Raw genomic sequence first — 26,609 nt, 5'->3', positions numbered from 1 at the left:
TTTCCTACATTACATTTTATTATTGTTCATTAACTTGAAGGATTAGTTCACCCAAAAATAAAAATTCTGTCATTAATTACTCACCCTCATGTCGTTCCAAACCCATAAGACCTTCGTTCATCTTCGGAACACAAATTCAGATATTTTTGATGGAATCTGAGAGTTGAGAGAAATTCAGAGAAATTGAAGTTGGGCCACTGATGTCACATGGACAGTTTTATCGATGTCCTTACTACGTTTCTGGGTCTGGGAACATTTCAGTTGTGCTGCTGTCAATGCAGGGTCAGAGAACTCTCAGATTCCATCAAAAATATCTGAATTTGTGTTCCGAAGATGAACGAAGGTCTTACGGGTTTGAAACGAGTTGAGGGTGAGTTTTTGGGTGAACTAACCCTTTAATATGAATACTCTATAGAGCTGTTTTGATTAATGTATGTAGTTTCTTTAATTTCCTGCTTGCTCATAGTTTGCTGTCATGAGATGCTTTGTGACCAACACAGTGGGATATAGTTGTATGAGACAGAGGGACCGTTTCTCTACATCAACGATTCTTTATTAACTATGAGCCATTTTGTACACTCCCACGTGGTGTAGTCACACATATACACGTTAGGCGGAAATCAACCACATTTGTTGCATTTCGCATTTGATAAATCACTTCATTTGAGGTTTTCTCCGATTTATGTCCTGAAACAGATGCTAATGGAGTTCATTTGTGTGTGTTTTTGCTCTTGTAGGGAAGTTTTACTGTAAACCACACTACTGCTACCGACTTTCTGGTCTGGCACAGAGAAAACGGCCTGCGCCTGCTGCTGCTGCTCCCGTAAACCCCAAGGTAATGACTTCTTTAGCATCTGTGTTTGGGGAGAGAGCAAGGTTTTTTTGTTTGTTTTTTTGTTTTTATCAGAGAGTTGTTTTTCTGACACTGTACATTATATTTTAACTTTTTTTTTTTTTATGTAATAACAAAAAAAGCTAATATATTCAGATGTTTTTTGTTGTGGTCATAGGAGCCCCAGGTGTTGGCGGTAACCCCCAACACAGTGGACGCCCCAGGCCAAGCCATAACTTCTCAGGCCCCCGTGGAACGCCAGCCATCAGGTACCCGCCTTTCCTCTTTAGGCCCCGTCCTGTGCCCCTCTCGAGGAGTAGGGGGCATTCTGCGCTCGTTGCGACGAGCGATGTCTTGGACCCGCCACCAGGTGGCGCACAATCCCTTAGATTCTCCTTTCCTCCTCGCCTATTGCGTTTATCTGCTCTCCTGCTTTACTCTCAACATCCTGCTCAATTTTATCTAGCATGACCCCTTTCCAGCCTCTGAGCTTATCGGGGCACTTCCTGCCCGCACGTGCTGTGATTTCGAGTGGTATTGTGCTTGTTTTGTGTATCCCTGGTGATGTCACAAATGATTAACTCATTGTAAACCTCTTGGCTGTATATAATATGTATAATATTCCGAGTGGTGCAGCCAAATTAAATCTCTTCTTTTGATTATGAGTAAACCATCCAGGCAAAAAAGCATATCAATTAAGTGTGTTTACTACTGTTAATTAATTGCATGCATAATTTAGAGCTTTTAAAAAGTGTGAATTGACTTAGAACAGTTTATATTCATCAAATAACACATTACGTGTAATAATAATTAACCTTTTTTGCCTGCATCTGTTTTTGTTGCTCTCCTTTCTGTCCTTCCACTGTATAGATCTGTGATTGTGGTGCCTTTAAGTTTGTGATTGTACTAATTTCAGACCTGTGCCCCTTTTGTAATGCAGTGCTCGTATCAGTGCTTGTGATTGGTGGACTCTGTAAGCTTTACCTTACCTCTCTCCTATCAGAGCAGCTTGTTGCTGAGCTAGTGCCTGCATCTGTGCCTGTGATTGGTCTACACTCCCATCAGTCCTTGCATTTCTGTCCCAGTGTTTGTTCACCTCTTAATTCTCCTCTGCATAGTACTAACACCACTGCTCATGGCATCCGTCATGTGTGTATCACTGAGAATGATTTACAATGCAAAACATCCGGTGAGTTTGTGCTACTTAGGATGAAATATATAAAGTGTAAAAGGTTATAATGGTTTTAGCAACATTAATATATTTAGCATAGAAATTTTAGAGGTTTGAATCTCATAAATCATTTTTCAGTTATTTTTCACCTAAAAATAGCAAGAAAATAGAAATTATGTTTTGCATAAAGAAAATAAAGCTTATTTTTTAGAACCGTTAAGATGTTTTGCATTTTGACATTTTCTTAGCTTTCGTTTAATGCAAAATCATTTGTATTACTGTTAAAATTGTATTACCTAAGAAAATCGCATTATTATTAATATATAATTTGACCTGTTTATTTGTTTTTTCATTGCAGTACTGAAAGTTTTATATTTATGGTTTACAGTAGACTTAGACTACAAATAATTGGCCTAAAAACAGAATTCCGTTTCCTCATGCACATTTTTTTTTATACTTTTAGATTTTGGGGAAAATATGGCTGAAAAATGAAAAATATGAAAGTAGAACGTGTCAGAATAAGAATATTATATTATTTATTTTTAGTATTCCTCTAGCATTTGGGTGATAAGATCAGATTCGTCTGGAATCATAGATATGCATCAAGTGAACACGACACACTATTTTATTCATGGGGTCTGTCACTACATAATCACTATATGAGGCATGTTCGTTATTCGGTGAGTTCTGAATACATCGGTCATAATTCAGTTACGGGTGACGAGTTTTTTCAATCGATTCTTTTTATATGGATTGCTTGCTTCATCCCTCTAACCACTTCCACCATCACAGTCATGTTTTTTTTTGTTTAATTACATTCACAAAATGTTCTCACTGGCTTGATTTGGGTTTTGGGATTTGCTTCACTGGATAGACGTATTAGTCATACACATGTCCACCTGTTCATTAATGTTAAAAAGTTCATTAATATTAAAACAAAATTTACTCCATTTATCTGAGATGCTTTAATAGGAAGGGAAAAAGGCAAGGTAACCATAACTTGTATTTATTATTTAAGAACATACTTAAAGTATTTTCCTGACACCATGATATTTAAATCTAGAATATCTGTGGAATCATGAAGGCCAAATATTGCTTGTTTAAATAAAGTTAAAGAGTTATCACTTTGACTGTGTTTGTCTTATTTGTCTGAGTGGAAATGAATCCTTGTGCAGTAAAACAACCTTAAAAGAAGGTAGGGTGGGTGGACGGTAGATATGAATTATATGAAATAATAAACTTAAAATCTTTATTCATCTCTGGATTGACGCCTAATGATTTTAGCTTAAACTAAATCAAGAATTTATTAGTTATAATTATGATAATGCAAATATTATGCTAATACCACCTCTCTACATAGCAGCCCAGAGCCACTCCCTATTTGTTACATATTAACTATTCACATTAATGACATTTTCTCTCTTCTCCTCTTTTCTGTCCATCACAGTGACAGAGGTGAACGGGGTTACAGAGCCCAGCGTGGCCAAACGTGTTAAAGGGACTCCTGAGAGGATCGAGCTGGAGAACTACCGTCTATCTATGATGAGAGAGGAGGAGCTGCAGGAGGTGCCTGAGGAGACGCTGGCTGAGCACAACCTCAGCAGTGTGCTGGACAAAGCCACCGACATCGAGGAGGGATCCAGGTATCCCTCACATCTATATATCATGTTGGTTGCGCTGTTCTAGCGTGTTTCTATCATGTGAGCACCACTAATTATCAGTCATTTTCAGCCATTACATAATATAATGAAAACGGTGCTTGTTCATTAGTATTCCTTGGTACTTTACTAATATAATTCTGCTGTAATTAAAATGTGTGGCAACAGTGTTTGCAGTTTTTTAAATTAAAATTTTCCATGCTCTTTAGTTCCTGTTTCACATGATAGAAATAAATTGGAAAATATTTTTAGTGCAGACGCTTAAATTAAAGTTTATTTACATTTGGCATATGGTAATTTGTTCAAGAAAAGTGACTTGAAGAACATCTACTGGAGTTCATCATTTGAGGACATGGTGTTGCCATTATTTGTTTATTTATTTATTTATTTTACCTGTTGAGTTTCAAATGTTCTTGCTTGGAATCAAAACTTTTAAATATAAAAGTGTCCTAAATGAACATGAAATCAAAATAGTTTCTTAATACTCATTCATGGTCTTTTTGAACAAACTTCTGCCATTCCGTTCTATATCTATCTTCACTAATCCTGTTATTTCAAACTTTCAATAAGGTTTTTTTTTAATGCCATGATCATTTTATTTAGCAAGGATGCATTAAATTGATCAAATTTGACCATAAAACATTAAATTTTTTACAAAAAAAACAAAAAAAGCTTTTTCATCTATCTAGCTTTCTATTCATTACAGAACCTATGAAAAATTGCTTTACAGTATCTACAAAAAAATATTAAGCCGCACAACTGTTCTCAATATTGATAATAAAAAATGTTTCTTATGCACCGAATCAGCATTAGAATGATTTCTGAAGGAACGTATGGCACAGTTAAACTGGAGTAATGGTGCTGAAAATTCAGCTTTCTATTAAAATAGAAAAGTGTTTTTTTAATTTTAGTAGTGTTTCACAATATTCAATTTCTTCTGTATTTTTAATCAAATGGTTTGGTTAGCTTAAGAGACAAGAGTCTTCTTTCAAAAACATTTAAAAATCTTACCAACCCCAAAACTTTTGAACTGTAGTCTAGGTAACTTGTTATTTTGTGAGTAAAAAGAGCAACCAGGGGTCATTTGGTGGTTTTTACACACTTATCCATCCCTACAGCAGCTCAGAGTCTGATATGGAGGAAGAGGATGAAGAACCGGAAGCGGCCGGCCCGTCTGATCTGGGTGGGGTTCCCTGGAAAGAGGCGGTGGAGCTCCACACTAAACTAAAGGGAGGAAGCGACCCTGGAGCAGCAGAAGATGATGATCGCCTTCATGACGGGGATGAAGAGATGGACGAGGATGAAGAGGAGGAAGATGAAGACGAGGAGGAGGAAGAGGAGGAATCGAGTGATGGTAAGCTTCGCGTCAGTGCTGTTAGATTCAATGTACTTGTGAGGGTGTTAAAAGTGTCTCTACACAATGAATAATGGATGTAGATGGATGTCCTGGACAGAATGTCCAGTTTGATGATGGTTAATTTGATTTTAGATGGAAAATTTGAAGTAGCTTATATTCTTTTTCTTTTTAGAAGATAATTTTAAAGAAATAGAAAGACTGTAATGTGTTTGCTCTGCAGAGTCTCATTTCCTCTGTCCACTTCATATCATCTTTATGTATGTGGCGTCTAGCTTCCCTGATTAGATATTAAATGTTCACCAGGGTTGTCTGCTGTCTCATATTCACAGAGAACTTCTAAAATTATTATTTTTTCTTTGAGTATGACTCTTTCTGATGAAAAATGTAAGACAAAAGATTTCCCAAGAGATTGCTCTAACCCCAGAGCTTCAGCCCCTGATGTATATTTTTTTTACGCTGATATATCTCATCAGTGAGACGCTGAATCATTCAGCGATTCTAAACTTGTTTATACTAATGTGCCACTGTTACTAGCCTTTTCAACCTTCTGCATTCTCAGATGTTTGCGGCATCTCTGGCAAATGAACTAGCTTTCCTTTTCCAACTGTGTCTTGTATTTCTACTTTATAAAAATAACCTTTTATAACTTTCTTTGACACAAACTTTTGAATAAGAGTCAAACTATTTTACATGGTGAAATCTAACAAATAGCTAAGGAAAAATTGGCGAAGGACCTTTGAATTATTTAATTTATTGAATTATGGAGCACCTGTCAACCAATCAGAATCAAAGACTGTACAATGCCATGGTATAAAACATTTTTTAGACAACAATATATAGTACTTGTATTATACTGTCATATTACATAATACCAAAGATTTGCCATATTTTGTCAGTTCATTGCTTTAGCTCAATAAAATAAATAAATAAATCAGTGCCAAGTCCATACTGTAGCTGATACTACTGTTAAAGTCCTCAGTACTTTAGTCTCTGAATGTTATTGGAGGTTCCTTGTTCTCTGGATCATCCTTTTCTGTGACAATATTATTTTTTCCCCATCTTTTGCCTGTCACTTGTCTCTTGATCCTCTGCTCCGTCTTTTCCATCACTGTGTGGATGTGCGTGTGCTGGGGTAATTGTATGGGATGACAGCGGGAGAGTATTTCCCCTGGGACAGGGAGCTTCATGCAGGTCTTTGGTTGGAGAATCTCACAAATGAAGAGGATACGGGTATATTTAAAGGTAGTGATGCCTGTGGATGCGTTTGGCTTTAGCACACGCCGATACCTCATAACTTCATCAGTAACTAAAGAATTATTGTGCTAACACAATTTGCCTGTGTTTCTCCTGCTTTCCTCCTCTTTTTATTAGCTCTAGATGTGTTTTAATTGAATATGGCTGTGAAGCTTTTACCATTAAACTAATTGTTAATTGCTGTCTTTTTCTGTAATGTTGTTTGGGGTTGAAAATGGCGTGCATTCACACCGCCGTGGTGTTTTGAATGAGATTTTTCAGGGTGTTTTCACACTTGCTTTGATTGTTTGGTCTGAAACTGAGCTTATGTCATTACCACAAAGTACCACTGTTAATACTAGCGGCATCTGTTTATTACTATATCTGAGTAACAGGAAGAGAAGATGCTAGCTTCTATGCTTGATTTAGTTGTTTTACCAAACCTTAAAGGGATAGTTCACCCAAAAATGTATATGACTGACTTCTGTGGAACATAAAGATATTTTGAAGAATATTAGTAACAAAACCATTTTGGTTACCTTTGACTTACTTTATATGGACAAAACAGACGTTTCTCATTTTTCTTTTATGTTTCGTGGAATAAAGCCATACAAGTCATACAGGTTTGGAATGACATGAGGGTGAGTAAATGATGACAGAATTTTCATTTTTGGGTAAACTCGTTTAACGCACAGAAAACAGCATTAACGTCTGCTGTAAATGTATTGAAAATAATGCATGCAAGAATGCATGAAATTTCTGTGACGAGATGGTATGATAAATGCATTATAGGCCTACTTTAAGGATCAAATTGTTCACTAATTTGGCCTGACTGTGATCCATACATGAATCATAACCCAGACTACAGTTTCAAGCAGACTTGGACACAGATTGCGGTTTGGCGCCAGTTAAATTAACTGAACACTGACATCAAGTGTACTCAAGTTCGCACCAAAAGCTCAAGTGTGAAAGCACCTGTAGAGTTGATTGTTGCTTTTTAAAAATTGCTGTCATATATGAAGGAGCCTTTTCTAATGCATGCTACTTTTCGTATGTACTAACTTGCCACTTTACAGTCTATTCTAAACCATAATGTTCTCCTTTCTTTTTGTCTTCTTCAATGTGTATGTCTGACTGTTTATGGCTGCTGAATCTCACTCTCTGTTCACTTTGCTGCCCATGGGGACTTTTTTGTGGCCTGGACCTTTTTACTTTTCAAACAAATTGGATTTTCTGTTCCTGACGTGCTAATGGACTCGCCAATGAATCCTACAAAATGATCGTGTCACCTTAATGGCTACCCGTAATGCCACCATGCAGCTAGGAACCTGCAAATCCAGCAAGCCATACATCCAGTAGACCCTCTAGACATCCAGATGGACAACCACTGGACATCCAAACAAGCTGAGGGGCTGGTTGAGGGCCACTCGATGTCACCCTTAGGCTCTCAGCCCTCGCTGAACAACACCCAGATCACACAGCCCACCTCCTCCACAGGTAACCCCATGTGGAGGAGTCATACATTATGGGCCCTGTGGCTTTTGGGGGGGTAGTAGATGCTGCAGTTTACACCTGGTGTAAACATGCATGTCATATGTTTTTCTGTGTAATTGGATTTCGGGAGTAAAATATACAGTGGTGTGAAAAAGTGTTGGCCCCCTTCCTGATTTCTTGTTTTTTTGCATGTTTTTCACACTTTAATGTTTCGGATCATCAAACGAATTTAAATATTACACAAAGATAATGCAAGTAAATACAAAATGCCGTTTTTAAATGATGATTCCATTTATCAAGGGAAAAAAGCTGTCCAAACCTACGTGGCCCTACGTGAAAAATTAATTGCCCCCTCCTGTTAAATCATGAAAGAACTGCAATTAACCACATTATTTTAGAAAGCTGAGTTAAATTTCACTAGCCACACCCAGGCCTGATTACTGCCAGACCTGTTGAATCAAGAAATCACTTAAATAGAACCTGTCTGACAAAGTGAAGCATGCTTAAAGAGCAACACATCATGCCGCGATCTAAAGAATTCAAGTTTGTTATTGGTCGATATTGTATGTTTAATATGCATGCTCTTTCCTCTGTTTTTACATTTAGATTGCCTTTGCCAGCATCTGCTGTAGCACTTAAAGTAAATCTTTAAAAAGACTAAATTAATAACAGTTAAAAAAAAATTTTGGCATGAAAATAATTATCATAATCGGCCAGAATTTTAATAGTAGTGAATCCTTACTAGTATTTATTGCTGTTCACTTTTGGCTGGATTAATCGAGATGAATGTTGCCAGGTGTAAAGGAGATTGTTGTATGTGCGATTGCTTTTCAATGTGAACTTTCTCTGGTTTCATCCACAATAGCATTTAGCATGCTTATTGTACTTTCTACAATCTTTTATCTTGCTTTAATACTTTTTATATATATCACACTTTGTCATTGCTGTGACATTATTTTGACCTTTTACGGGTTGACATATTTGTTCTCCTATATTTTGTCCTTATATTTCACTTTATCAAGATTGTGGATATTGGGGCATTCCTAACTAAGTATATGCCACTTTTTCGGTTAATTTCTTTGATTTATTCATGAATGTTTGAGTTTTTATTTTTTGTTGTGTCTTTGCATTTCATGTACTTGTTCCCATTCTCATTTTCCATTGGTTTAATTGTAGCCCCCACCCACAAAGCCATGCGTCATGAGACTGTCAGAGCCTGGTTGGACTCGATGTCTGGAGGTAGAGAAGAAAACAAGACCAGCAACTTATATTAGTGCCTAATACATACACACATCAGTGCATGGCAATACTATTGAACACTTAACACCACTGCAATCATTGTTGAACATTGATTGCATGTTAAAACATCACATTCAAATACAAGTTGATGCTACTGCATGCTGGAGTGGCGAGACAGTGTTTGGTGTGATAGCTATTATCCTTCAGCTTAATCCAAACACACTGACTAATGCATGCATTTCACATGTTTCCTTAAGCGTTCTTCTGAAATAATACAAATTATAAAATGTACTTAAAAGTAAAACCAGAGTACAGACTGTTAAATAAAGTCATATACACAAGTATATTGTTCCAGGATGCGTGTGGTGCATCTGTGGAGGACACAAAGTGCTTGTTGTGACATAATTGCAAGGCACTTCATCTGTACAGCACAAGGCCACAGAGAGGTCAAAACCAAAATTAACTAAAAACATTTCTGAGTTTTTTTGTGGTACAGGGAGCGGACACACAAAAGATACAATAGCCTTGAGCATGTCACAGATGTGCAAGAAGGAAATAGACTGAAAAGGTTGCATACTATTCTGAGGCTTGCAAAAAATCTCTACTCAAGTTCAGAACTTTTGTCTGAATTATATCGTTAATTAATTAAAAAAGTGGTGGTGTGTGGAAGGGGGTGTCTCAGCTAAATCTCCCTCTTTATTTATGTTTGTAATGTTCAGTTTGGTGTCATTGCATTTCATTCACAACTCTTTACTCACTCCTTCTCAACAGCTGCTGATTTTGAGCCCAGTCCATTTGACTGTATTGTAAATGGATACTTGCATGTGTTTAAATACTAATCCCATTTGTTTATTTCTACATTTTGTCATGTGCACTCATTGTACTGTATGCTTACTTTAATGTTCCCTCAAGACCATCGTTTATTAGCAACATGATTAATACATTCTGTGCTTGTTTTTGCACACATTCATTATTTAGCTGTTTTGTGTTACTTACACCTTGTGCTCACGGAAGATCTTCTAATAGTCATGAGTATAGTTTAACCGTTTTTACCTTTTCTTTTAGACTTTTGCCCAACATATTCAGCTTATTTTTCTTCTCCTGTGATCCCAGAGCCCTGTGAAGAGGATGATGACCCAGAAGCAGAAGCAAGCAGTCCTGACTTTGAGCCAGGCACTGAAATAGATCAAGGTTTGTCAAGTCCATTTTTCTATTTACTTGCTGTGATATCATTATGCCTTCAGAAAGGTTACAGAGTTAACCGTTAGAATTTAATTAACTGAAAACACCTTTCACTCCTTTCCTAAATAAAATTAGGTTAACAGATTTGACATTTAAAGATAATCCCCTGCTGCCAAATATACGATACATTTGTTTTATGTAAATTAGTTACATTCAGTTGTCCTTGAAAGGATTATGTTTACAAAAAAGCTTTCCTTTTTGTAATTTATTTTGATTATTTAAAAAGACTAAATGGGGTTGACACATTGAATACATTGTCTACGGAAATTAATACAGACAAAATGGTTGCTTTTAAAATATGTATTTCCATGTATTTTAAACAGGCTTTCACGCTGTTTTAATTTGTTTAATGTCACAGAGGACATTCCCTCAGATGCAGAGGCTGAAGCTCGTTCAAGTTGCATAGATGAAGTGGTGATGCTTCCAGTGGATAATGGCAAAGCAGAGAGCCAGGGAGATGTTTCTAACACTGGTAATCATAACCTAATCATAATCATATAAATTCATGCCTTTTCCATTTCGGTTTGAGACTGATGATTGCAAATGTTCATGCACTTGCATAACTTGAGTCTCTGAACACATTGCATCAATGTCTTGCTTCATAATTATGCAGGCTTTGATGATTAAAATCTCAACACAAGGGGATTTTCTATGTCCATCAATATTTGAGCCAATTTAATTTTTCCTCGCAGAGAAAACATCTGCAAATCCGAGGGAATTGATTGTGGACGTTGTGCTGTCTCCAATCCAAAAACCTGCTTTACCCATTGATAAGGTAATACGGGGTTGTGGGATCAAAATGTCTTAGACCTCACTTTTTTGCTTGGTATTTAAAATGACAAAAGTCTCTGCATACTATAAAATTCTACCATTCGTTTTCTCTTTCTACAGGTGAAAGAAGTTTCTCCTGTTATTCTAGTTAAATCTCCTGGTGCACGGTTTTTCCCTGAGCCCTATCTACCTGATAATGTCAAACCGAAAATTCCCCTTGATGCTAAAAGTCCCCATTCTCCTGTTGCTCAAATTGTTGCGCCCATCTGTTCCCAACCTGTTTCACAACCAGAGACAGCGAATCCCAAATCTCCTGTCCAGCCCGAGCCTTGTGCCTGCTCTCCAACAAGTAATCCTTTATCTCCAATATGTACCCAATCACAACCCTGCCACGAGCCACCCTCACCCCTCTCCACAAGCTCCCCTGTCAGGACTCAGCCAGTCCCAGCAGTCACCTCCACTCCTAAACCTGCTTCTGAGAAGAGAACCAATGAACCCTTGAAAGATTCAGTGCCTGAGGAAACCCCCGTCAGGAAAACAGACCTCATTGAGGAGTTCTGGTTGAAGAGTGCAGAGATCAGAAAGAGTTTAGGACTCACTCCTCTGGAAAGAAGCAAAACGACAGTGGAGAAGAGCATTGTGAAAACTCCAACGTCTGAATCATCATCTCCAAAGTCTTACACCCCAGAGGACTTTTCTGAAGAGCAGAAGCCTACTTTCACAGGCCGTTCTATCATACGCAGAATTAACATTACCTTGGAGGGTCAGGTTATATCTCCGGTGGAACCTAAGAGTAATGGTTCTGAGAAGAAAGACTTGAGCAGCAGTTCTGGGTTGGGTCTTAATGGAAGCGTGACTACCAGTCAGACAGCAGCTAGTGACAGCTACAACAACTCTGATTCTACCATGCTAACCCCTCCTTCCAGTCCCCCACCACCTCCACCTAATGAGAAGCCAGCTTCGCGCCAAAAAAAAAGACCTCAGGTGTCCTGGGACAACCTCTTTGAAGCCACAGAGGAACCTAAACCTGAGACTACACCCCCTAAACCGAAGACTCCAGTTAGTCCTCCTCAACCAAAACCAGTTACGGCTCCAGTTCCAGACCCTAGAACTAACCCACCTGTTGTTATGAGGGTAAAGGAACCGATTAAACCACGCCGTGAAGAAGTGAGAAAGTCTTTTGTGGAGTGTGTAGATGAGATCCCATTTGCTGACGACGTTGAAGACACGTACGATGACCGCACTCCAGACACAAGTGGTCTGGAAAACTTTTCCACCCCGCCAACCAGCAAGGTCAACCGGGAGAAACCGCCTTTGCACTTGGCTCTGGCAATGGAAAATGGCAAGCCCAACATACCTGGTGGGGTTTCCCGGACAGCAAAGGGTCCCCAAGATTTTTCTCCCGAAGCCAAGGAGATCGCAGAAGAGCGAATGCGGGCACGGGAAAAGTCTGTGAAGAGCCAAGCTCTAAAGGACGCCATGGCCAAGCAGCTTACTAAGATGAAAGAATCAGATGCTGCCAAGGGTGCTGTGGCAAAAGTAGCCTGGAATGTTCCTGAGACAACAAAGAAAAACAAAAAGCAATCAAACACACCCAAGGACTCTGCAGTGAAGGCTTTGGAGTCCAAAAAGCAGACAGACACACTACCTGACCGTGTCTTCACCACACAAACCAGTAAGAACTTGGACAGTTCTGTCACATCTTCAGAAAGCACAACAGGAGGCAAAAGCAAGAAGCGCAGCTCACTGTTTTCTCCACGGAAGAACAAAAAGGAAAAGAAAGCCAAAAATGAAAGGCTCTCTGGCACAGAAGAGACTCCACCCAAACACAAGTCCCTGTGGAAGACGGTGTTCTCTGGTTACAAGAAGGACAAAAAGAAGAAAGACGGCAAGTCATGCCCAAGCACACCTTCAAGCTCTACAACTGCAGACTCAGGGAAGAAGAAAGAATCACCACTGGACAGGTCCTCAGGTCAGCTAGAAATGTTTCATTTGAACAGCTCCCCCTTTGTCAGAATTCGTCATTATCTATGCTAGCTCTGTTCCAAAATCTAGTGTGAATCCTAAATAGCCAGCTCCTTTTCAAGACAGCATCAAAACCTTCATTGAACCTCATTAGTGACCATTTTGGAATGCTCCACGTGGTTGGATTCAACTCGCAAATTATTTCATTGGATAATGTAGTGATACCTTTAACAAGCATGAAAGTACATTGCACAAAATATTGTGTAAATATGCTTTTTTATATATACATTGAGCTAGGATTATTAATACTTCATGGTGTTGATTGAATAATTTGTTGCTCTATAATCAACTTCTTGCCTCATCCAAAAATTTGGATTTGTTTGCTTCCTTTAATTGTCACAGTGGGTTTCCCTTTTTTCACAAAAAGTATATTTGTGATGCAACTTTAGAATTTGGTGACCAATAAAACGGCTCACTTCAGACCCTCATGGGTTACGTTCAAATCTTGCAGAATTTTGCTAAGTTTATTTAACTTACACATTTTCTCAAAGTCTCTTTCAACTGGTGATTTTCTTAAGCAAAGTTCTCTCTAATTTACTGATGTAGATTTACGTCTGAGGAGAAATCTCAGCTTTTCTGAGGATTCTGATCTCTCCTGTGACGATGTTCTGGAAAGATCCTCTCAGAAGTCCAAGGGTGATGTAAGTATATAATATTTAAAGAGCCTCTTTTTTCATTCGAGTCAAATGTATGTTTTTTTTTCTGCAGTCTCGAATTGTAATGAAATCTTTTACTCTTCTCAGAGCCATGTGGACCTGTTTGACTTGGTATCAGATTTTAAAAAAAGGCAATTAAAGAGGAGAAATCCAAAGAGAAGGATAAGGACAGGGCGAAGGAAAAAGGAAAAAGAGTAACAGAGAAGGGCAAGGAAAGGTCAAAAGAGAAGGAGAATGAAAGAAGAGTCAAAGAAAAGATTGTGAAAATAAAGGATGTGCAACAGGAGAAAGGAAAAGAGGAAATGGTATTTGTGATGTATTGCACAGCAGCTAGAAGCTACTGGGTTTCAGACAGAACATGAATGCAACACTATGCCAAAAAAAAACCAGTAAAACCATGTTAAAATGCATTAAAATATATTGTACAGCATTCTGTTTCATTCATAACCTGTAAGAAATTAAGTATCTTTAGCTTTGCTGTGTTTGTGTGAAGGTGAATAGAGAGACTGGAATAGAGAATAGAGAGTGGAATAGAAAGTGTAGAAGAACAAAAAATCATAGTGTCCACCAGAATTCATAGAATTAAAAAAAAAAGTTATATTAGGCACTTTTAGAGTGCAGTGTTCATTTGTCTTTCATAACTAGCCTAGTTGTGGATATGAAGCTGTGGTCGTGACACAGGTAGTTTGTGTTGCTGATGTTATTGTTTTTTTTTAAAGAGTTCTGTTTGTCCAGATGATTATTTTTTGTATTATTTTAGTTTAGTGTTGTTTTTTCAAGACAAATTTGCCTTTGGTGAAGTCACTGATTCAGTAATGTTTTAGTATGTACTCTTACCCTCTAATCCAAAGGTCCAAAATTAACTTTTTACCACACTTGCAAATGGTGGGTGAAAATGTTTGGCCATAGGTGTTTTTTTATTTTTTTATATTCCTTTTCTTACTAGTTTTGTTGGTTAATGTTTTGTTGGTGATGAATATTTCATGTACTGTCTGTAGCCAAGTTTCCATCCAGTTTTTGCGCTGTTTTGTTATCGACAAAGAGAATATGTGTAAAGAAACTTTGCAAAAATTGCTGTCTACAGACTGTTTCCGTCCAATTGGCCTTTTACTGATAAAATGGTGTGCGTGATGACGACGTCATCCCTAAAAACACGAATTGTCGCATAAGTTTTGGTGTATCGCAAAAAAAAAAAAAATTGCCCTTGAGCTGTTTCCATACATAATTTCACCTATTGCGTAAATTATATAGGCTAGTAGCCTGTTCTTCATCCATTTGAAACAAAACTTTATTATATAGCCTATTATTAAATTGTATAGGCCTGCATAAAATTATTTTTAACAAGTGTCATGAGTTTTTTTTTTTTTTTTACTTTGTTATAGACTATTTAGATACTTGATCATCAAGCATTAATCATAAATAGGTGCAGTTGTATTAGTTTATTTTTCTGATTAACTTTGAGGAAATGTTCATTTCGGTTATTTCTCCTAACCAACATCCGACAGTCGTTAAGCCATTATTATTAAATTATTATATTAACATATTACAATTAAATTAAATTTGAATTGATACGCTGTGACCCAATAAAAATACCTAAATTTGTTTTCCTGGGATTCATCTTATGCACGCAAAAAGCAGCATAAACAGCAGAACGTGAGGATTCACATGGTCACGTCTTGCACCTGCAGCGCTTCTGCGAACGGAGAAAAACATAATAAAGCTGAGAATAGAGAAATAAATAGGCCTATATGCGAAATATATTTTTCTAAATAATAAATTAAAGGGGTCATCGGATGCCCATTTTCCACAAGTTGATATGATTCTTTAGGGTGTTAATGAAAAGTCTATAACATACTTTGGTTAAAATTTCTCAATGGTAGTGTAAAAAAAACACCCTTTTTTTGTCAAAATCAGCTTTGTTTTCAGCACGCTGTTCTAGTCCATGTTGCTTTAAATGCTAATGAGCTCTGCTGACCCCACCCCTCTCTTCCGTGGGGTGATGAGCAGACTGGCTAACTAGCACATTATTAGGAAAGGCGATTTGCAAAGATTCATAAAAAAACCTTATACTCACATCTTCTGTAGATGAAGCTGGAACACGAATGATTCGCACGAACATAAACGCATTTAGGCAGATCGGAGATTGGCACATCCCCTTCAAAAACGAATGTAACGTTAATCCTCTGCGTCTTCAGCGGCTCAGATGTCAGGAGTAAATGACGACTGCTATGTTCATTATTACATTTAACAACAAAACATCTCAATCGCTTAGGACACATTCTTGTCTTCCCCTGCACCATTGTGTCGACACAATGGCGGACAGCTCACAGGCAGCTCACTCGGGGCGGGTCGAAGGTAAGACGGCCTTGTCAATCAACTATCGTGGGAGGGGCCTGTGCAGAACTACGTCATTCTGACAGGAATTTCAGAAACAGCCTGATTTGAGAAAGGGGATTTTAAAATAGGGATTTAAAAAAAAACACTGGGTGGATTTTTATCATTATTGGGTGGATGTGTACACACACTTCCAACACACATTTATGTTCAAACAACAACAAAAGTGAATTTTGCATCCGATGACCCCTTTAACAAAACAAAAGAAAAAAAAAACAACAATTAGCAGCCTAAATGCAGAATTTCGGCTCATTTTTGTGATGCGCTCTTGAGAAAGCGGCATCCTGTTTGTTTCCTTTATTTTACAAAAGCACAATGTTTTGTTTTTATTGTGAATGTACACAAATAAAGGAATATTTAGAATAGTTTTGAATAATGTCTTACTCTCATATGACCACAAATGAAGGAATATAGTAACACCGTGGCTACACCGGACGCAACAGTTGCCGCGCCGCTCACGTCCGGTGTAGACATGTTGCAAGTTGTTTCCACTTTTATAAGGGAAAAAAACCACAAGTGATCATGCCGGCGCCTCACTCTTGCAGTTAAGCATTATTAACTCGACAACGCAGCCTGTTCATTGTCATAATAAAATATAGTCAGCCAAACATTGAAAACCATGCTATTTTAGTTCCCCTCACTGCACAACAAATACTTTAAATTTAACGGTAGAACAGAACTCAGAACAAAACAAAAATAAAAAATAATATAAGAAGCTACTAACAAGCCAAAATAAATTAATTAAAAATTTTGTACTTTGCGTTCCAATATCCACGTAAAACAAAATGTGCTTGGCATAGTAATATCACAGGCTATTTAAACTGAGCAGTGCACTCTAAAAAATAACGAAAACGTAGGCTACTAAAGGAACATCAAATTAAGATAAGAATGTTTGAGAGGTAACTTGTCTTTTTCTTAACAAATATAAATTAATTTTAGATGCAATTTAATAATATGAATATGATTTAATGCGCTTTTGATCTACAGGGAAACGGTGCTTTAACCTGAGCAACACCATGAACATGGACGCTGCCTATAGGCTAATTCTGCCATGTGACACTATATTTATTTGCGTTAAAGCCCCTTTTCTCGACAAAAAGTGTTTCCAAACAATTTTTTGGCTACATTTAAAGTATCGATATAGAATTTATGAGCTAAAGTTAAACGGAAAAAGATAATGTCGACACATGAGAAATTTTTTCGATAAATGGCATTTCCATCAGCTATATTGGTAACAATTTTGAAGCGCTAAATATTTTTTCGTACAAAAACCTTGGATGGAACCCGGGCTTGTTGCCACATGAGAAGAATTTTGGTTGGCGGATGTTAATTTTGGACCCGGAGTATAATTGTGTTGCACAAAACATGGTCACATTAATTTGTACTTTTGCACTCATCCCAGCATCCTTAAATGTTAAGTCTTGTGTTTGTGTGTTGCCGTAGAATCCTGATTTTGTTTAATTGTACATTAACCCATCTAATCGCATAATATTTGTTTTGTTTGTTTTCTTTTTTTAATTTCTTTTTCTAAGTCTGTTTATGTACCTCATGCATTGGTGTTCAAGAGATCGTATGCCACAAAGGTACTATGTTCATTCATTCCCATTGGTCTACCAGTTTTACGCATGTCATATCACACCGTCATGCCTAACCCCTTATTGTTGGTCCGAATATGTTTGCTTTATTGTATTACTAACTGTTTTCTGCAGCATGGTGAAGGCTAAAGCGCCCCCTTTCTGCTGGAGGATGTAACTGTATCACATAACATTCTCAAAAGGCTTTTTGGCTGTTTACCTGCATACTATTTTCTATATTGTGTACCTCACTGGTTTACATGCAACTTGTTTTTCTTTCATAGCTTCTACTATACTTTCTTAAAGAATCTCTCCAGTCAATATTTTTTTTCTATTTCTGTCTTACACTTTATGACAATTTATTGGCTGTGTGCAATATATCAATGAAATGCACAGACAACTCTGTCTATCTATCTATCTATCTATCTATCTATCTATCTATCTATCTATCTATCTATCTGTCTATCTGTCTCTCCGCTTCGTCCAACAATACTACAGCAAGAATAAAAGTTGCACCTTCTTTCTTTGCGTGAACATTTGGGCGGCGTTATGCAAATCTTCCCACATTGTGATGTAGATATGTGGGGGCGTGTTAGAACGAGCCGTTTTAGGTAGGAGTGGCTGACTCTTAACTTTTATAAAGAATATCTCTTTGGATTTGAGACTTTAGTCTTTGCAACTTTACAGATCTTTATGCACCAAGAGCTTGTAACACTGCAAAGAGAAAGGAAAAATTGAAATCGCATCATATGACCCCTTTAAAAGAATGTAAAATTGTTTATGCATCATTTTCCTTGTGATTAAAAGCCATTTCGTTAACTTGGGTTAGTTAGTATTGTTAGTATTCATAGTAAAGTAATGCCTTTTTTTTACATTAATTTTGCTAGAAGCTTTTATCTCATTACTAAATTTATAACACTCTGTCGGGTTCCACACTGACATAACATTAGAATTACATTCAGAATTCCCATGGTTATGGAAAACCTGGAAATGTCAGGGAATTTTAAAATTGTGATTTCCAGGCCTGGAATAGGCACTTATAATTATTAAAACATTGGAAGTCATGAAAAAGTCATAGACATTTTGGTAGTGAATGTCTTTTTTCTAGTTATGCTCAGCTCTAAATAATTCATATGCCAGAATTGCTTTTTGAGCTCTCCAGTTGAGCTGCAAATGAATCTCAAGGCATTTTTCATTTTCCTGGACACATTTTTACATTTATTTAAAAATTATTAGTCCAAGGATTTGTACCTGACATACAATTGGATCTGCCCCTGCAATCACTGTAAAATAGCTTTTTTTTATCCCTATTCACTAGAAGTCTTCAAGAGTATTTTTAAGTCTTAAGTCTTTATTTGAAAATGTAAATACGGAGGGCTAGAGTGAGGAACGGCCGGAGGGCTAGAGTGAGGAACGGCGGATTTGACGAAGGAGCATCCGGAGGGCTTGCGGCAACAACATGTGACGACCCCCGGACTGAACTCCGCTTCGTCCAACAATACTACAGCAAGAATAAAAGTTGCACCTTCTTTCTTTGCGTGAACATTTGGGCGGCGTTATGCAAATCTTCCCACATTGTGATGTAGATATGTGGGGGCGTGTTAGAACGAGCCGTTTTAGGTAGGAGTGGCTGACTCTTAACTTTTATAAAGAATATCTCTTTGGATTTGAGACTTTAGTCTTTGCAACTTTACAGATCTTTATGCACCAAGAGCTTGTAACACTGCAAAGAGAAAGGAAAAATTGAAATCGCATCATATGACCCCTTTAAAAGAATGTAAAATTATGTTTATGCATCATTTTCCTTGTGATTAAAAGCCATTTCGTTAACTTGGGTTAGTTAGTATTGTTAGTATTCATAGTAAAGTAATGCCCTTTTTTTTACATTAATTTTGCTAGAAGCTTTTATCTCATTACTAAATTTATAACACTCTGTCGGGTTCCACACTGACATAACATTAGAATTACATTCAGAATTCCCATGGTTATGGAAAACCTGGAAATGTCAGGGAATTTTAAAATTGTGATTTCCAGGCCTGGAATAGGCACTTATAATTATTAAAACATTGGAAGTCATGAAAAAGTCATAGACATTTTGGTAGTGAATGTCTTTTTTCTAGTTATGCTCAGCTCTAAATAATTCATATGCCAGAATTGCTTTTTGAGCTCTCCAGTTGAGCTGCAAATGAATCTCAAGGCATTTTTCATTTTCCTGGACACATTTTTACATTTATTTAAAAATTATTAGTCCAAGGATTTGTACCTGACATACAATTGGATCTGCCCCTGCAATCACTGTAAAATAGCTTTTTTTTATCCCTATTCACTAGAAGTCTTCAAGAGTATTTTTAAGTCTTAAGTCTTTATTTGAAAATGTAAATACAGTGGTGTGAAAAAGTGTTGGCCCCCTTCCTGATTTCTTCTTTTTTTGCATGTTTGTCACACTTTAATGTTTCAGATCATCAAACAAATTTAAATATTAGTAAAAGATAAACACAAGTGAACACAACATGCAGTTTTTAAGTTTTTATTATTAAGGGAAAACAAAATCCAAAACTACATTTTCACACCACTGTATATGTGTATATACACATTAGAAAGATATTTTTTTCAAACATTGCAGAAAATATTGCAAAAACTGCAGTATATAATGCTTCTAATAAATCAAATAAAGGTATTACAAAATTAACGTTTTGACAATACCACGGCTGTTCTTATATTCTATTTTTTCTGCATTAAATTGCATATGACAATCCTTTTGATGTGTGCTACAGTAACAGCTGAGAGAATTACTAGAATCTATTTCATTATTGGATTCAAAGAAAATGGTTTCCTGTTGCAAAATGTGAACAGATAATATTAACAAAATCAAGTAGCTGTAGCTGTAACAAACTAAAATTTCTGAAGTTGATTTGTAATTTCCAGACAGTAGGGTAATTATAGGCAGTAAAAGAAAAATTCTGAATTATTGCCTCCTCTCTCACCTCCCCCTCTCCCCTCCATCCCATCTTTTATATCTAGTGTTTCTTAATCTCTTTTTATCCTTTACTCTCTCTAAGGGTTGTACACTCTCTCTAGTGTTAGTCCAAAACAGCGTAAGAGGCGCTCAGGTATCCATGATAATAATTCTAGTAGTTGTTGTAGTCGTCTCAGCGTATCGTGCCATTCTCATGCCGAACATCGTCTCTCCTCACGCGTGTCTCAACTGCATGCCCCGTCAATCCGATCACTCCAAACATAGATTTGTATGCTGCATCACTGGATGTGAGCCACTATAAATTTAAAAGTATTATAGGCTGTTTCTTTGATTTTGGATCTATATCATTCCGTTTTGTGAATCCTAAAGCATCCCAAGTCATCTGCTAAATGCTATATTCATGTTTTGTTGTTTAGCATAACACATATTCACAGGCCGTACAGATTATCTCTAGCATTTAGGGTTAAAATGCTTGATATACATTGAATAAAAGGAGTTTTAGATAGACAGATAGGGTTTTAGATACAAAAACATACTCGCACTCCAAAATCTGTTGTGTCCCTTGTGGCAGAACACAGCAGTGCAACAAATCTATGTGCTCATCTACCATTACAGGACATGCAATATAAATGCAATTAACTACGTGTTTACATGCCAAATAACAAGTGTGAGTAGTGTGTATTTGGCATACCTTACTGTGTGAGCGTGTGTGTTTGTGTGCAACATGTGCATGACTTGAAGCTACTGGCTGTGCCTGTGTGTGCAGTAACATGTTTCTAATATATCCTTATTATAGACTATTGGGGAGAGTCTAATTACAGTGAGATCCTGGATTTGCATCTGGGCGGTATGTATTTCAAATCTGTTGCTTGAAATGGACTAACATCTGACGCCCTTTCTTTTCCCCCTTTACTTACGGAGTCTTCCCTCTGCCTAAATACTCTGTCATTTTATCCTGCTTAATGTTAATTCACTTTATGTAATTTATACATTTTACGAAATGTTTATAGTTGTATTTTAAATAGTATTTAAGATTTTATTTTAAGAATGAATTATTATTAGTTATTTATATTTTCTTACATATACCGGTTTCATTTTTAATGATTGTATCATTTTTATAAACTATATTATTACATGTAATAAACAATTTTTTTTAAGTGGCAATCATTAGAATCAAAGCAAAAATATATTATTTCGTATCAGTTTTTGCTCAAAAATTGCCCGCTTGCAAATGGCCCTGGCATTATATTTGCTTTCAGTTTGAATCTTAGTTTTCAAACTAAAAATGTGCTATTAATATACAGCAGCATCTGAAATCCTAAATGCTTAAACAATCAAATAAATCTTTGCAATCCTGATTAAGCCCTCCCCTCTAGCCTTTTGTAGAGCCTATGGCTGTCTGCTTTACCCACCAGCACATTAGCTTTCATATTTTCCTCCCATACCTGCTCAGTTGTTGCATAGGGACCCCGGGCCCCGAGAGATCCCAGTGTTCAGTGCATCATTCCTCATTGCGATTGATCATGTGTGGTTTGTCTTCACTGTGTTCCCTAACCTTATATCTCACGCTGTGGATCTGTTGAGTGCTTGTTTGAATGAGTGTATTGTCTTGTGGCGTTTCGTTGATCACACTGTGAAGTTCCAGGCAAGCCATGCCGAGATCACCCAAGCAGACAGGAGATAGCGTGGAGCGCTGTTTGTGATGGTGTATAAATTACCCATTGTTTTTAAAGGACATTGAGGCATTGTTTAAATCATCTTATGAATCTTTTTCAATGCAACAAGATGTTTCTTAAACGTAGCATGCCAAAAAGCTATTGGAAGGTAACAAGGGTTATTTCAGGTGGTAGTCTTTACATGTGCTAAGAAAGAGTATTGTTTAATTAGGAAACCCAGGTAAGTAAAACATATGCACATTTTATAAATGTTCTAGTAAATGGTCTCAAGACGTTGATGGAAAAAGCATTTGAAATCCAAAAGCAAGCTAAATTCACCAAAGTTCGTATGACTTCTGTTTGGCGTTTTAATGCTGCAACCCCATAATTGCTTCTTGTGGCTACATTTTCTTTCATTTTTGTAACAGTTGCACAGAGATTAAGTGGCTAATATGTGAGCTGTTCGCTTAGATTGATTTTCCTGTAAAAGTGAGTTTTTTCATCGCAAACTAGTTGGTGGCGGACCTGCTAATAGTTGGAGGATTTCTTGTAATCCGAGCCCAAAAACACTTTGCATAATTACTGTCAGCGTTCTGAGGCCTAAGCCATCTCTTGGCAGGAAAACTTGGTTGTCTTATCCAAAGCAATATAGTTGTCCCCATTTGTGTAGCCAATTAAAAAAAACTTCTGAAAGCTTTTGTTGATTTCTGTGTAACTTTGCATCAGTGTGCGTTTGTTTATGGCCTGTTTTCCGTGGGTCGTTTCCATGCATGTCTGCATAAGAATGTGAGCTTGTTGCTTTTCATGGATAATTAGTTCCCTGATTCTTCCCATAATTGCAGAGGATGAGCCAGCGATATGAGATGACACTGTTTAAGACGAGTACTCGGTGCATGTTAGACTGAAACAGATCCTTTCAATGAAATGCCCCTTTTAATGTTTATTTGCTTTGTATGTGTTGATGAGGTCAGAATAGGGGTCACTTATGTAGAATAGGAAACTAAATATGTCCTCAGCCTTCACATAAGACGGTGTTGTATAAGTGCTGATTAGTTTCTGAATGCAGACAAGGTCGCAGTCGAGCTTTCGAGGGTTGCGTTGACAAACTCCTCTGCGATAGTCCCTTGTTGTGAATTACACGACATCTCATCCAATTGGTTCAGCATTTTAAGACCATTCTGTCTTCCCAGGGTGGTAGTCTTTACATGTGCTAAGAAAGAGTATTGTTTAATTAGGAAACCCAGGTAAGTAAAACATATGCACATTTTATAAATGTTCTAGTAAATGGTCTCAAGACGTTGATGGAAAAAGCATTTGAAATCCAAAAGCAAGCTAAATTCACCAAAGTTCGTATGACTTCTGTTTGGCGTTTTAATGCTGCAACCCCATAATTGCTTCTTGTGGCTACATTTTCTTTCATTTTTGTAACAGTTGCACAGAGATTAAGTGGCTAATATGTGAGCTGTTCGCTTAGATTGATTTTCCTGTAAAAGTGAGTTTTTTCATCGCAAACTAGTTGGTGGCGGACCTGCTAACAGTTGGAGGATTTCTTGTAATCCGAGCCCAAAAACACTTTGCATAATTACTGTCAGCGTTCTGAGGCCTACGCCATCTCTTGGCAGGAAAACTTGGTTGTCTTATCCAAAGCAATATAGTTGTCCCCATTTTTGTAGCCAATTAAAAAAAACTTCTGAAAGCTTTTGTTGATTTCTGTGTAACTTTGCATCAGTGTGCGTTTGTTTATGGCCTGTTTTCCGTGGGTCGTTTCCATGCATGTCTGCATAAGAATGTGAGCTTGTTGCTTTTCATGGATAATTAGTTCCCTGATTCTTCCCATAATTGCAGAGGATGAGCCAGCGATATGAGATGACACTGTTTAAGACGAGTACTCGGTGCATGTTAGACTGAAACAGATCCTTTCAATGAAATGCCCCTTTTAATGTTTATTTGCTTTGTATGTGTTGATGAGGTCAGAATAGGGGTCACTTATGTAGAATAGGAAACTAAATATGTCCTCAGCCTTCACATAAGACGGTGTTGTATAAGTGCTGATTAGTTTCTGAATGCAGACAAGGTCGCAGTCGAGCTTTCGAGGGTTGCGTTGACAAACTCCTCTGCGATAGTCCCTTGTTGTGAATTACACGACATCTCATCCAATTGGTTCAGCATTTTAAGACCATTCTGTCTTCCCAGCCATGCAGAGCACAAAGAATTGTACAAGGATCTGCCTTTTAATTTGCTCCACTGGCGAAATCCTTTAAGGTCTCTGCACACTGAGTCTGAATTTTTCGTCTGAAATTTTCGCACGTTGAAAAATAAATACGGCCTCACGTTGTCAATCACGTTTACACACTGCCTCCGAAACTTTCGTCCGTCATAAAAAAATTCAGACCAGGTTTCGATTTTCTGCGTTTTCGCATCCGTAGCAAGCATTTTGATAGGAAAGGATGACGAATACGAAAAAAAAAACGCATACGAAAATTTCGGACTCAGTGTGCAAGGACCTTTACTGTGGTGCCAATCATTCTTCTGACGTTCATTTGACACTTTTTTTTTTAATTTATTTTTTTTTTTTCTCTAGAGGTTTGACACCCGCCATATAGATGGCTGATTTCCACATCAGACGTAGTGAGAGGATTGAGAAATCCAGGAACATCCCCAAAGATGATATAATAATTCAACCTTAGCTCTTAAAATCCAAATTTTTCAGGAGAGCTACAGCTGCATACTGTACTTCTTTGATGTAGCCTGTGCAGACATTAGTTTTGCTCTCAGGCCGCCACTTCTTTGCCCTCAGTAGTGCACAGAAGGAAAAGTTCAAAGAGTAGCGTGATATTTCCCCTCTCTTCCTCAGTTCATTCATGTTTGCGCTCTGTCCCGTATCATTTCCCCCGCAATATGTCGCATCGCACTGCTGCTTTCAGTTTCTCCCCAGAGTTCTTTCTCTTTTTGATTTCGCTCCTCACTTTTTTTCTCTTCCACGTCTCTTTCTTTCTCTCCTCTTTCTTGATTTCACCCTTCTGGCCACCTCTGCCACTCTGCTCTCTCTCTCTCTCTCTCTCTCTCTGCTATTTCAGTTTCTCCCCAGAGTTCTTTCTCTTTTTGATTTCGCTCCTCACTTTTTTTCTCTTCCACGTTTCTTTCTTTCTCTCCTCTTTCTTGATTTCACCCTTCTGGCCACCTCTGCCACTCTGCTCTCTCTCTCTCTCTCTCTCTCTGCTATCTCTCTCACATTCCTTTCCTGTGTTGTGGAAGTTGAGCCCTATGTCAGGACCCCTCGCCGAAGAGCCCTGTACCTCTGCCCCTGCTGTGCCCCTGAAGGTAACGTAAACCCCGTCATGTTTGCTGCCGGCCAGCTATGTTACCATAACAACATGGCCAGCGGCGTCACTTTGACAATCCACTGGACCTGTGGAGTATTGCTTTTGCCCTTCAACTACAAAGTCTACTCCTCTCCCCTGCCCATGTGTGTCCAGGCTTAGCGGATTTCCCCCAGCAGATTGCGTCAGTGCTTCTGATGTACAAACACAAATTTGTAGCAGCAGTAGGGCTGGATGATATTTTTCAGGCCTTTTGCCAGTATTCGATTCCATATCTAAATGAATGCATTTGCTGCAAAATGTTATAAGACTGATATTTGATTTATTTCATTTTTAATTTCAGCATTTGATTTGATTTTGTATCACAAAGCATTTTTTTATTTAGTGGTGTTATTAATTAGAATTATTTATATCTAAAGAAAAAAAATCTTAATTTCTTAAAATTCGCAGTAGGGCTGGATGATATTTTTCAGGCCTTTTGCCAGTATTCGATTCCATATCTAAATGAATGCATTTGCTGCAAAATGTTATAAGACTGATATTTGATTTATTTAATTTTTAATTTCAGCATTTGATTTGATTTTGTATCACAAAGCATTTTTTTATTTAGTGGTGTTATTAATTAGAATTATTTATATCTAAAGAAAAAAAATCTTAATTTCTTAAAATTTTTGCCTAATCGCTTGTTTGCAAATGGTTTTGCCATTTTTTTAACTTTCGGTTTTAATGATAGTTTTGAAACTAAAAGTGTGCCAATAAAATGTAGCAGCACAAATCCAAAATGCTTCAATAGTCAGATGTAGCTAGCTGTAACAGATGTAGCATATTTTATTTTATTTATGTAGTTGCCAAATAGATTCAGTATGCTTTAAGCAAGAAGCAACATTTGAATTTTATTGATATGCACAAACATTGTAATAAACAGGAATACTATGTATTACATTTTAAAACTTGTGTATGTGCCATGCAAGGATTTTCATGAACAGTTGAACCAAATAAACTGTTAAATCA

The 26,609-nt window shown here is 37.4% G+C and overlaps 1 protein-coding gene across 9 annotated transcripts in view; it reads left to right on the top strand.

Annotated features, from left to right (window-relative positions):
- Nucleotides 1-17,897, top strand: part of LOC107559327 (protein-methionine sulfoxide oxidase mical3a) — a 76,650-nt gene extending 58,753 nt beyond the window's left edge. For 2 of the 9 annotated variants that reach the window (XM_016243128.1, XM_016243105.1), the window contains 13 exons: nucleotides 738-835; nucleotides 1,011-1,101; nucleotides 3,451-3,646; nucleotides 4,780-5,015; nucleotides 6,171-6,260; nucleotides 7,572-7,748; nucleotides 8,922-8,984; nucleotides 10,098-10,175; nucleotides 10,585-10,698; nucleotides 10,919-11,001; nucleotides 11,118-12,969; nucleotides 13,569-13,663; nucleotides 17,605-17,897. In XM_016243128.1, coding sequence (XP_016098614.1) covers nucleotides 738-835; nucleotides 1,011-1,101; nucleotides 3,451-3,646; nucleotides 4,780-5,015; nucleotides 6,171-6,260; nucleotides 7,572-7,748; nucleotides 8,922-8,984; nucleotides 10,098-10,175; nucleotides 10,585-10,698; nucleotides 10,919-11,001; nucleotides 11,118-12,969; nucleotides 13,569-13,663; nucleotides 17,605-17,796 — 3,365 coding nt within the window. In that variant the 3' untranslated portion in view covers nucleotides 17,797-17,897. Of the gene's footprint in view, nucleotides 1-737; nucleotides 836-1,010; nucleotides 1,102-3,450; nucleotides 3,647-4,779; nucleotides 5,016-6,170; nucleotides 6,261-7,571; nucleotides 7,749-8,921; nucleotides 8,985-10,097; nucleotides 10,176-10,584; nucleotides 10,699-10,918; nucleotides 11,002-11,117; nucleotides 12,970-13,568; nucleotides 13,664-13,765; nucleotides 13,922-17,604 lie in introns of those variants that run through there. The other 7 variants (XM_016243149.1, XM_016243143.1, XM_016243123.1 and 4 more) reach the window with 6 other exon arrangements.
- The last annotated feature ends 8,712 nt before the right edge of the window (nucleotides 17,898-26,609 follow it).

The sequence above is a fragment of the Sinocyclocheilus grahami genome, unplaced genomic scaffold (genome assembly GCF_001515645.1).
Source record: "Sinocyclocheilus grahami isolate Dianchi unplaced genomic scaffold, SAMN03320097.WGS_v1.1 scaffold22.1, whole genome shotgun sequence".
NCBI classification, from domain to species: domain Eukaryota; kingdom Metazoa; phylum Chordata; class Actinopteri; order Cypriniformes; family Cyprinidae; genus Sinocyclocheilus; species Sinocyclocheilus grahami.
The sequence above is the reverse complement of the archived record's forward strand: the minus strand, read 5'-3'. Positions and strand labels throughout refer to the sequence as shown.